The 12,893-nt window shown below is 39.3% G+C and overlaps 1 protein-coding gene across 1 annotated transcript in view; it reads right to left on the minus strand.

The window, feature by feature from the left end:
• Positions 1 to 1,574: 1,574 nt before the first annotated feature.
• Positions 1,575 to 12,893, minus strand: part of LOC137651104 (basic salivary proline-rich protein 3-like) — an 18,360-nt gene continuing 7,041 nt past the window's right edge. Inside the window, exons 3-5 of the mRNA XM_068384241.1 lie at positions 6,277 to 6,645; positions 5,975 to 6,232; positions 1,575 to 1,701 (exon numbers count right to left, since the gene is read on the minus strand). Coding sequence (XP_068240342.1) covers positions 1,575 to 1,701; positions 5,975 to 6,232; positions 6,277 to 6,645 — 754 coding nt within the window. The remainder of the gene's footprint in view (positions 1,702 to 5,974; positions 6,233 to 6,276; positions 6,646 to 12,893) is intronic.

Below are 12,893 nucleotides of genomic sequence, written 5' to 3' on the forward strand. Positions count from 1 at the left end.
TTTCCGCGCCGCCAGACCACTCTGAGGGCGGGGTATGGGAAAACGTTTTCCAACGGCTGGTCTTCTCAGCACCAGTAATAGGAGATTATTTGAAGACAATTAAAGATCTTCAGAGATGTGTAAAGCATATGGAAATTCTTAGGATGGATTTGAACTCCGTTCCATTAATCGGACCCTTCCTCTCTAATTTTAAAATGGGAGTGCAGGATGGAACTCATTGTTCCAGGAGGGTGGGGGTTATGTTAGCCGGTATTTTAGGAAACTTTTTAGTGAAGAAGGTCTTATTTAAGAGGAAAAGCGTAACAAACGACGAGGAGCGGGGGCTTGAAAATGCAGTGGAAGAAGACGACATTAAATTTGAACCTCCGCCGCGGCAAAACGGAGAGACAAACCGAACAGAAAAACAAAAAATTAGAGGAACATCAGGAGGCGATAGAAAATTACGAAAATAGAAGAAAATCTGCAGCTAATCGGGAGGATTACCTTCAAAGGAAAGTTCAGTATCTAGAAGCTAATACGCTCCTCAAGGAAAAGAAATATTTTGAGGAGTATAATCGGTTACGAGAAGAACTATTGGGTTTGCTTAAAGAAGCAAAGGACGAAAATACTACATTAAGAGAGCAAGTCTTTGAATGCAATACTAAATTTCAAGATAAGTTGGACGCGCTAAAGATAGAAAATATTTATATTAAACAGAACTTGTTTGAAAAGAATTACAGGTGGAATCCCTAGAGAATAGACTGACTTATGAGGGAATGAATTATCAGAAACTTCAGGTAAATTCGACAGAAAAGGAGGAGAAGAAGGTGGAGGAGGAGAAGGTAGAAGAGGAGGAAGAGAAGAAGGTGGAGGAGGAGGAGGAGAAGATGGAGGAGAAGGAGGAGGAGGAGAAGGTAGAGGAGGACGAGAGGAAGATGGAGGAGAAGGAGGAGGAGAAGAAGGTAGAAGAGGAGGAGAAGGAGATGGAGGAGGAGGAGAAGGTAGAAGAGGAGGAGAAGGAGATGGAGGAGGAGGAGAAGGTAGAAGAGGAGGAGAAGGAGAAGGAGAAGGAGGAGGTAGAAGAGAAGGAGGAGGAGGAGGAAGATGAGGAGGAGGAGGAGGAGGAGGAGGAGAAGAAGAGGGGAGGAGGAGAAGAAGGTGGAGGAGAAGGAGGAGGAGGAGAAGGTAGAAGAGGCGGGGAAGAAGATGGAGGAGAAGGAGGAGGAGGAGAAGGTAGAAGAGGATGAGAAGGAGGAGAAGGAGAAGGTGGAGGAGGAGGAGAAGAAGGCGGAGGAGAAGGAGGAGAAGGAGGAGGAGGAGGAGGAAGAAAAGGAAGAGGAGGAGGAGGAGGAGAAGAGCGTACAGCTGGAGCAAGGTAAGGAAATATTCAACTTCCTGATAAATTGTTCTGACAATTCCGTATTAAGTCATTTAATATTATATATGGGAACATTTATCATGAGATCAATATGGTTAATTCCAGGTTACATGTGTTGGAACGCCACTATTCGTAAGCATCAGGGAGCGGGGAATATCTTTAATATACCGAAACTTTGTCTATTAGGAGCACATTTGTTTTTTGGAAACATATGGATTTAAGGACCTTTATTTAATAAACCGCGATCGGCAGCAGCATCCACCCGAGGTGGAATCCTACTTGCAGGGGCTAATCGAGGAGGAGGAGACTGACGCGGTTGGGTACCAGGAGACTGTAGAGTCTTCCTACAAAGTAAATATCTCAAGAACCCAAAATTACATAAATCGGCCCTTAAACATTTAAATGTGTTGCATATGCGTTTGGTCTTTGACTGGGGCACCAAGAAGCGTTACTTTCAAGGGGTTGATAAAAAACTGAATGATGTAATATATTTAGTGCCCAAGTTTAGAACCTATGACGTCCTTCTCTTACATCTTGATGTCACTCTATTATCTATTGGGGCGTACGGGCGGGTGTGTAGGTGTAGGTGGGGGGGAAGGGGGGTTGAGTAGATCCAGTCAAAGAAGTTGTCCCAGGTAGGGGGAGGGAAATGGCTGCTGATGACTCAGCATGTAGATCTATAGCTCCCCCAAACCCTCATCCTTAGCTCACAAGGATAGTGAGGTTGCACCGACCAAAGGAACTAACAGATTTGAGTGGAACTCGAACCCTAGTCCAACAGATCACCAAGCAGGGATATAAGCTAGTTAAAACTAAGAAATCTATGGAAAGAAAAATGATAAGTCATGTGACGGAGGTTCAGTGAAACTTGTGTGTGATGCAGCCGAATATTTGCAGACTAAAAAAATTTAAACTAAAAGCAAATCTCGCAATAAAATACAAAGATGATGTTTGTGACTTGACAGAGAAAATTAAGTAATAATAATAATCTTGGAATGTGAAGAGAACGAGACACATGAATGGAGATAGGAGATTAGAAATATCAGAAGACGAACAAGAATTTGAAACAAGGAAATAGTTATAACAGAATATTAGGATGCCATAACTAATTTCACAGTGAAATGGGATGAAGTGATTGCACTTTAACCTTGCACCAAGAATGAATGTTATTTATGATAAATTAAAAAATAAACTTGAATGAGGGCTATGATTTATAAGTATTTTATATCATAGATGATAAATTGGTTTACTCCAAAAATAATATGTACGAAATAATGATAGCCACGACAACCATGAGACTTGCACGCGTACTACCCATCAAAATAATTTCTTAATAGATCGATATTTCGAATCTCTATGTTATTTCCATTCATAAAACCCTTTAAATTTGAATTCTATTCCAAAATTAGTTTAAATTATACATTTATCAAAATAATATATATTCACTAGGGATTCAATTATCTCTTTAACTGTATAAGAATTTTTTTTCCCCTAAAATCGAGGGGCTTAATTTGCTCGTGCGCAAGTTGCTCGGAATGACAGCAGCAGAACAACAAAGGAGCAGAGGAAATCCAGAGCATTTCAAACATTTATACACAATTTGAATCAGCTAATTAATTAATAAAACAACTTGGATCAAAGCCTCGTCATGTTTTCCTTTTAAATGTTTTCATCTGTGTTGGGCCAAGGATTACGTCGACGAGATTTCAATTTTGATTTTTCGATTTTTCTGTTATTTTTCTTTTTCTTTATTTATTTCCAATTTTTCATTTCCTATTTGTGTACATGGAAGGTCTTGGTCTCTCGCCTTATTATTATTATTATTATTATTATTATTATTATTATTATTATTATTATTATTATTATTATTATTATTATCATAATTGTTATTACTTGCTAAGTTGCATCCTTAGTTGGAAAAGTAGAATGCTATAAGCCTAGTGGCCCCAACATGGAAAAATACCCCAGAGAGGAACGGAAACAAGGCAATAAAAAAACTAAAAGAGAACTAATAAACAGTAAAAATAAGCTATACCAAGAACTAAAATAAATAAGAAGAAAAGAAATAAGATAGAATAGTGTGACCTAGTGTACCCTCAAGCATGAGAACTCTACCCAAGTCACTGGAAGACCACGGTACAGGGGCTATGGCACTAACCAAGACTAGAGAACAATGGTTTGATTTTGGAGAGTCCTTCTAGAGGCTGCTGCTTACCATAGCTAAAGAGTCTCTTCTACCCTTAACAAGAAGAGATAGCCACGGAACAACTACAGTGCAGTAGTTAACCCCTTGAGCAAAGAAGAATTGTTTAGTAATCTCATTGTTGTCATGTGAATGAGGACAGAGGAAAATGTGGAAAGAGTAGGCCAGACTATTCGGTGTATGTGTAGACAATGACAAAAGGAGCCGTAACCAGAGAGAGGTTCAGTGCAGTAGTATCTGACCTGTCAAAGGACCCAATAACTTTCTACTGGTAGTATCTCAACAGGCGGCTGGTGCCTTGGCCCCCCGATTACATGTAAATCGTAATATTTTGTAAATCGCAAACTTGACCTCCCCATAAAGACAATCGAATTGAAACCTGTTCCAATGAATTACATTTATATTAAATGAATAATCTCTCATCTGCCTATAGCCCACCAGACCTTGTGACAAAGGTACCAGTGTGTGTGTAATTTATATATCACGTACTTAACTAATTATATTTATGACATATGTCTGCTAATTACATAAATCTAACTAATGTGGCAATACCGTGAGGATCTTTTAACATTATTTCACAAGGAGATGTTCAAATCTCAAAACCATAAAAGGAAAACAAATGAGGAGAGGCGGGGGGGGGGGGGGGGGAGGTGTTACAGTCTACGTCTATTTTGACAGGTGGCGTCACTATTCACCTCGTTGATTGACATAATTATGATAAAATCCTTCGTACCAAAACTATGCAAGAGAGATAGAAAAGTAAAGTAAAGTATCATTATTGGACGAAATTGAGGGTGTCATTCTGGTTCGTTTGAGTCCTTCTTAATGGATTGGGAATCTTGGGTTTCATGTTTTAGGTTCGTCGACTCTATGCAGAAAGCGATCGATATTGAGCGAGACTCGAACCCCTCTCCCACAGATTGCGAGGCAGGGACGTAAGCTACTTATGGCTAAAAAACTATGGTATAGGAGCAGGAATAAGAAATAGTTGAGAGAGAGAGAGAGAGAGAGAGAGAGAGAGAGAGAGAGATTTCAACAACAGACCAAAGAAAGCCTGTTGCTGTTTTGCTGGATAACCGGGGGACGTCAGTTGCAGGATACTATCTTTCTATCCTGCCTGTCTCGGAACCCCAAACCGAGAGGTAGTCCTGAATCGGAAGACACCCAAGAGGAAGGATCCTCAACGAAGTCCATTTCTTAGGGCTTAACCCGATCCAGGACTCTCGGAGAACCCGAGTCTCTTTACTTTAGATTATCCAGGACGAAATAGACATCACTGCCATTACTCATCAGAAAATATTTTCCATATCAGCAAGCTTCATTGTTTTATGCAAAGTTTATTCATTTATTTGATAAATTTATATTATTTGATAAGCGTTAATAATTATGAATTTAGATGCTCTTAATATTGACTATTATTATAGCTACGTAGGAATTTTAAAGGATTTTTTCTATCGAAAAAGTCAGAAGTATTTTGGCCAAGTGCAAAGAGCCTGTGATGTCATCAATCCAAAATGACATTCCTGAAGTACACATATCTAAACATATGATATTTTCATTATTAAAAATTCTTATGAGGAAATCTATTCCGTTATCTAAATTAAATACGATTAAGAAAAAGAGAAATAAATTATATTGGGACTAAGATCACAATCTTCACTAAACTGTTTACGTGACTCCGCCCAAACAAACTCTTTCTTAGTCCCTTTGGACTAATTGTAACACCAAATATTGATTATGGATACAAATGTTGGTTTTTATATAGAGTTTCTTGGAAACAAAACTTAATTAAGATTGTATTTTATAAAAGAGAAGTCTTTTAATACTAATATTACTGATGTAGACATCGGTGGCATTTTCCATTCAACAACTTCAACTGAATACATAGTACGATTTTCGTAAACCAAAAAAAAGCTCTTATTTCTTTAATTTCTAAGTGAAAGTGAAGAGTTTGGAAAGCAAAATTGAAGAAAGGAATGAAGAAATTGTGTAAGGCTAAAAAGAATAAAGAAAAAAATTATCATAAACAAAATAATTCATTGTGGGGTAAAAGGCTTAAGCCTTAAGAGGATTGCATCCGACTTAAAATCCCTTTCTGTCTTCCCGGTGTAATGGTCTGTTTTTCCCCCCGTCCGAAATTCTCCCCGGGGGAAATATGGCCCAGGATATATATTCCCCCTTTGCTTGGTGGAGGTAACCATTATTTCGGACAGGGGAAAAAAGACCATTACACCTTGTCATAAAAGTAAGTCATTAATTTCTTTAGTTTTAATGTTTTTAGAGTGCGCAGTTCAACATTACCTCTTGCCAGTACAAGTTTGTAACCTGGGAAGGGGGTCCGGGGGCTTCCCCCGGATAGGGGTTGTGACCTGGAAAGGGGGTCCGGGGGCTTGCCCCCGCCTAGGTGTTGTGACCTGGGAATGGGATCCGGGGGCTTGCCCCCGGCTAGGTGTTGTGACCTGGGAATAGGGTCCGGAGGCTTACCCCCGCCTAAGTGTTGTAACCTGGGAACGGGGTCCGAGGGCTTGTCCCCGGCTAGGTATTGTGACATGGGAAGGGGGTCCGCGGCTAAGTGTTGTGACCTGGGAAGGGGGTCCTGGGGCTTGCCACCGGCTAGGTGTTGTGACCTGGGAAGGGGGTCCGGGGGCTTGCCCCTGGCTAGGGGTTGTGACCTGGGAAGGGGGTCCGGGGGCTTGCCCCCGTTAGTTGTTCTGACCTGGGAAGGGGGTCCGGGGGCTTTCCCCCAGCTAGGGGTTGTGACCTGGGAATGGGGTCTACGGCTAGGTGTTGTGGCCTGAGAAGGGGGTCCGAGGGCTTGCCCCGACTAGGTGTTGTGACTTGGGAAGGGGGTCTGGGGGCTTTCCTCCGGCTAGGGGTTGTGACCTGGGAAGGGGGTCCGCGGCTAGGTGTTGTGGCCTGGGAAGGGGGTCCGCGGCTAGGTGTTGTGGCCTGGGAAGGGGGGTCCGGGGGCTTGCCTCCGGCCAGGTTTTGTGACCTGGGAAGGGGGTACGGGGGTTTGCCCCCGGCTAGGTGTTGTGACCTGGGAAGGGGATCCGGGGCCTTGCCCCCGGCTAGGAATTGTGACCTGGGAAGGGGGTCTGCTGCTAGGTGTTATGACCTGGGAAGGGGGTCAGGGGGCTTGTCCCTGGCTAGGTGTTGTGACTTGGGAAGGGTATCCGGGGTCTTGCCCCCAGCTAGGGGTTGTGACCTGGTAAGGGGGTCCTTATTCTTCCTCCCTCGTATTTGCAGTACTTTCCAACAGTTTGTTGTTAAGTAACTGCTTTTTAAGCAAATCTAAATGAGGGCCGAAAGAATAGCCATAAAAAACTAAAATGTTATAATGATAACAAGTAGAGAAGCAGGAAAAAAGAAAGAATTGAGAGAGAGAGAGAGAGAGAGAGAGAGAGAGAGAGAGAGAGAGAGGAGAATTTTAACACCAGACCAAAGAAAGCCTGTTGCTGTTTTGCTGGATAACCGGGGGATGTCAGGGACACAGGATACACTCTATCCTGCCTGTCAGAGAGAGAGAGAGAGAGAGAGAGAGAGAGAGAGAGAGAGAGAGATAGAAGAGGAGAATTCAACACCAGACCAAAGAAAGCCTGTTGCTGTTTTGCTGGATAACCGGGGGATGTCAGGGACACAGGATGCTCTCTATCCTGCCTGTTAGAGAGAGAGAGAGAGAGAGAGAGAGAGAGAGAGAGAAGAGGAGAGGAGAATTCAACACCAGACCAAAGAAAGCTTGTTGCTGTTTTGCTGGATAACCGGGGATGTCAGGGACACAGGATACTCTCTTACTATCCTGCGGCCTTCCCCAGACGCATCACTATCAAACCCATGTTTGGGTCTTGTACCATTATTTTTATGTCTTTTTTTCACTTTCTAGAGATTTTAGACGACTTCTAATGTCATTTTGTCCTTCTTCCACTACTTTTAGTGAGGTCTGAATGGATTTTAATAACTCATCCATCAGGAAAAGCCTGACTGCATAACAAACTGACTGACATGATAGATGCGCAGCAGGATGCACTGCGCATCTACAACAAACCAAATATGTTTTTCTTTTGCCTTAACTTAACACACACACACACACACATATATATATATGTATATATATATATATATATATATGATATATATATATATATATATATATATATATATATATATGTGCGTGTGTGTGTATAATGCTGAATCCCCTACTGCTGCTACCTCCGCGGTCATCTAAGGCACCGGAGGAAGCAGCAGTGCCTACCAGAACTGCGTCACAGTCGCTCGCCATTCATTCCTATTTCTAGCACGCTCTCTTGCCTCAATCACATCTATCCTCCTATCACCCAGAGCTTTCTTCACTCCATCCATCCACCCAAACCTTGGCTTTCCTCTTGTACTTCTCCCATCAACTCTTGCATTCATCACCTTCTTTAGCAGACAGCCATTTTCCATTCTCTCAACATGGCCAAACCACCTCAACACATTCATATCCACTCTAGGTGTAACTCATTTCTTACACCCGTTCTCACCCTCACCACTTCGTTCCTAACCCTATCTACTCGAGATACACCAGCCATACTCCTTAGACACTTCATCTCAAACACATTCAATTTCTGTCTCTCCATCACTTTCATTCCCCACAACTCCGATCCATACATCACAGTTGGTACAATCACTTTCTCATATAGAACTCTCTTTACATTCATGCCCAACCCTCTATTTTTTACTACTCCCTTAACTGCCCCCAACACTTTGCAACCTTCATTCACTCTCTGACGTACATCTGCTTCCACTCCACCAATTGCTGCAACAACAGGCCCCAAGTACTTAAACTGATCCACCTCCTCAAGTAACTCTCCATTCAACATGACATTCTACCTTGCACCACCTTCCATTCTCGTACATCTCATAACTTTACTCTTTACCCACATTAACTCTCAACTTCCTTCTCTCACACACCCTTCCAAATTCTGTCACTAGTCGGTCAAGCTTCTCTTCTGTGTCTGCAACCAGTACAGTATCATCCGCAAACAACAACTGATTTACCTCCCATTCATGGTCATTCTCGTCTACCAGTTTTAATCCTCGTCCAAGCACTCTAGTATTCACCTCTCTCACCACTCCATCAACATACAAGTTAAACAACCACGGCGACATAACACATCCCTGTCTCAGCCCCACTCTCACCTGAAACCAATCACTCACTTCCTTTCCTATTCTAACACATGCTTTACTACCTTTGTATAAACTTTTCACTGCTTGCAACAACCTTCCACTAACTCCATATAACCTCATCACATTCCACATTGCTTCCCTATCAACTATATCATACGCTTTCTCCAGATTCACAAACGCGACATACACCTCCTTACCTTTTGGTAAATATTTCTCACATAACTGCCTAACTGTAAAAATCTGATTCATACAACCCCTACCTCTTCTAAAACCACCCTGTACTTCTAAGATTGAATTCCCTGTTTTATCCTTAATCCTATTAATCATTACCATACACTTTTCCAACTACACTCAACAATCTAACACCTCTTGAATTACAACACTCCTGCACCTCTCCCTTACCCTTATATAGTGGTACAATACATGCACAAACCCAATCTACTGGTACCATTGACAACACAAAACACACAAACAATCTCGCCAACCATTCAAGTACAGTCACACCCCCTTCCTTCAACATCTCGGCTCTCACACCATCCATACCAGATGCTTTTCCTATTCTCGTTTCATCTAGTGGTCTCCTCACTTCCTCTATTGTAATCTCTCTCTCATTCTCATCTCCCATCACCGGCACCTCGACACCTGCAACAGCAATTATCTCTGCCTCCCTATTATCCTCAACATTTGTAAACTTTCAAAATATTCCGCCCATCTTTCCCTTGTCTCCTCTTCTTTTAACAACCTTCCATTTCCATCTTTCACTGCCTCTTCAATTCTTGAGCCAGCCTTCCTTACTCTCTTCACTTCTTTCCAAAACTACTACTTATTCTTTTCATATGACTGACCCAATCCCTGACCCCACCTCAGGTCAGCGGCCCTCTTTGCCTCACGTACCTTGCGCTTTACTTCCACATTTTTCTCTCTATATTTTTTCATACATATATATTTATATAAATAAAAATATGTATATATATATATATATATATATATATATATATATATGTATATATATATATATATATTATATATATATATATATATATATATATATATACTGTATATAAAAATATGTATGTACATATATATATATATATATATATATATATATATATATATATATATATATATGTATGTATGTATTTATATATTGTAATATAAATATGTATGTTTAAATACACACATATATATATATATATATATATATATATATATATATATATATATATATATATATATAATGTATAGTATATCCCTTTTTCTGTCCGGATGATGAAGAGTATTTTAGAATTAAAAGAAAGAAGAACCGTAAATCTGGATAACCTTCCCTTTTAAAAATCGTACTTTCAAATACTTGCTGAAAGGTAATATAGGAGAGGTTTAAAACAATTTACCCACATTAATGTAAATAAAAAATATAAAATTTTTGAAATTAAAGGTCGTCCTTATTTATCACTGAATTGATAATAGTGAAGGAATAACTTCAAAATAATGGATTTTTTACGACAGAAACTACAATATGGCTTTCATATTTAGACATTACTTTGTACATATAATTTTAAAGGACATAGGTTAGAAATGTATTAATAAGAAGCAGAAATAACCATAAAATCAACTTTTTTGAAAGAAATGTCTTTTTTTTTTGGGGGGGGGGGGCATCATATAAGACACATGCTAATGTCTCCCAATCGTGAAAGTAACATTACATCTTGATGACTTTACTTCCCCCCCCCCTTACTCCTGCAACTGCCCACTTCCTACCCCCATCCCCCCTACCTTTTGAAAATCATCATTATTATTATTATTATTATTATTATTATTATTATTATTATTATTATTAATTGCTAGGCTGCAACCCTAGTCGGAAAAGTAGGAGGATATAAGCCCAAGGACTCCAAAAGAGAAAATTGACGTTAAAAGATTCTGTTTACAAATGTTGATAATGTTCTTTTGAACGGCCTTAGTAATTTTATCAACTTTTTTATTCATTTTTTCTTTTTTTTTCGAGTCGAAGATAAGAGAAAATAACTTTTAACGTTCGACCGAGACTTTCTTGATAAATTGGGATGCTCGTGTTTTATGCTTCGGGCTCGTCCTCTCTCTCTCTCTCTCTCTCTCTCTCTCTCTCTCTCTCTCTCTCTCTCTCTCTCTCTCTCTCTCTCTCACACATTGTTTTCACAGATAAACCATCATTTCTAAAATAATTGGCCTAAATTTTGTAGAAAATATAACTAAGAATCTAATTCTAAATCCAAAGAAAAATGTGTATTAGAAAAAATAATTTGAATTTATTATACATTTATTACCCATAGTCTACCCATGTATTCCCTCCGTGATTAGAAAGTGGATTGGTTTAAAGGTAACTCATGAACGGCAGAGTCAAAGGACGATGACAATGCCCTAGCTCGCAGGACAATACCCCCCCAGAGAATCAATATATACCAATATGATCAGCACACAAGCCCTCTTTCCACCCAAGATAGGCCCAGGTAGGGGCAGGAAATGGCGGCTGATGACTCAGCATGTAGATCTATAGCTCCCCCAAACCCTCATCCTTAGCTCACAAGGATAGTGAGGTTGCACCGACCAAAGGAACTAACAGATTTGAGCGGGACTCGAACCCCAGTCCAACAGATCACCAAGCAGGGATATAAGCTAGTTAAAACTAAAACATCAATGGAAAGAAAAATGATAAGTCATGTGACGGAGGTTCAGTGAAACTTGTGTGTGATGCAGCCGAATATTTGCAGACTAAGAAAATCTAAACTAAAAGCAAATCTCGCAATAAAATACAAAGATGATGTTTGTGACTTGACAGAGAAAATTAAGTAATAATAATAATTTTGGAATGTGAAGAGAAAGAGACATGAGTGGATATGTTAGAAATATCAGAAGACGAACAAGAATTTGAAACAAGGAAATAGTTATAACAGAATATTAGGATGCCATAACTAATTTCACAGTGAAATGGGATGAAGTGATTGCACTTTAACCTTGCACCAAGAATGAATGTTATTTATGATAAATTAAAAAATAAACTTGAATGAGGGCTATGATTTATAAGTATTTTATATCATAGATGATAAATTGGTTTACTCCAAAAATAATATGTACGAAATAATGATAGCCACGACAACCATGAGACTTGCACGCGTACTACCCATCAAAATAATTTCTTAATAGATCGATATTTCGAATCTCTATGTTATTTCCATTCATAAAACCCTTTAAATTTGAATTCTATTCCAAAATTAGTTTAAATTATACATTTATCAAAATAATATATATTCACTAGGGATTCAATTATCTCTTTAACTGTATAAGAATTTTTTTTCCCCTAAAATCGAGGGGCTTAATTTGCTCGTGCGCAAGTTGCTCGGAATGACAGCAGCAGAACAACAAAGGAGCAGAGGAAATCCAGAGCATTTCAAACATTTATACACAATTTGAATCAGCTAATTAATTAATAAAACAACTTGGATCAAAGCCTCGTCATGTTTTCCTTTTAAATGTTTTCATCTGTGTTGGGCCAAGGATTACGTCGACGAGATTTCAATTTTGATTTTTCGATTTTTCTGTTATTTTTCTTTTTCTTTATTTATTTCCAATTTTTCATTTCCTATTTGTGTACATGAAAGGTCTTGGTCTCTCTCGTAGCCTTATTATTATTATTATTATTATTATTATTATTATTATTATTAATATTATTATTATTATTATTATTACTTGCTAATCTACAGCCCTAGTTGGAAATGAGGATGCTATAAGCCTAGTGGCCCCAAACGGGGAAGATTAGCCCAGTGAGGAACGGAAACAAGGCAATAAATAAACTAAAAGAGATGTAATAAACAATAGAAATAAGCTATACCAAGAACTAAAAAAATAAGAAGAAAAGAAATAAGATAGAATAGCGTGACCTAGTGTACCCTCAGGCAAGAAAACTCTGGCCATGACAGTGGAAGACCATGGTACAGAGGCTATGGCACTACCCAAGACTAGAGAACAATGGTTTGATTTTGGAGAGTCCTTCTATAGGCTGCTGCTTACCATAGCTAAAGAGTCTCTTCTTCCCTTACCAAGAAGAGATAGCCACTGAACAACTACAGTCCAGTAGTTAACCCCTTGAGCAAAGAATTATTATTTAGTAATCTTATTGTTGTTAGGTGTATG

This window comes from Palaemon carinicauda, chromosome 12, assembly GCF_036898095.1.
Source record: "Palaemon carinicauda isolate YSFRI2023 chromosome 12, ASM3689809v2, whole genome shotgun sequence".
In the NCBI taxonomy this organism is placed as follows: Eukaryota; Metazoa; Arthropoda; class Malacostraca; order Decapoda; family Palaemonidae; genus Palaemon; species Palaemon carinicauda.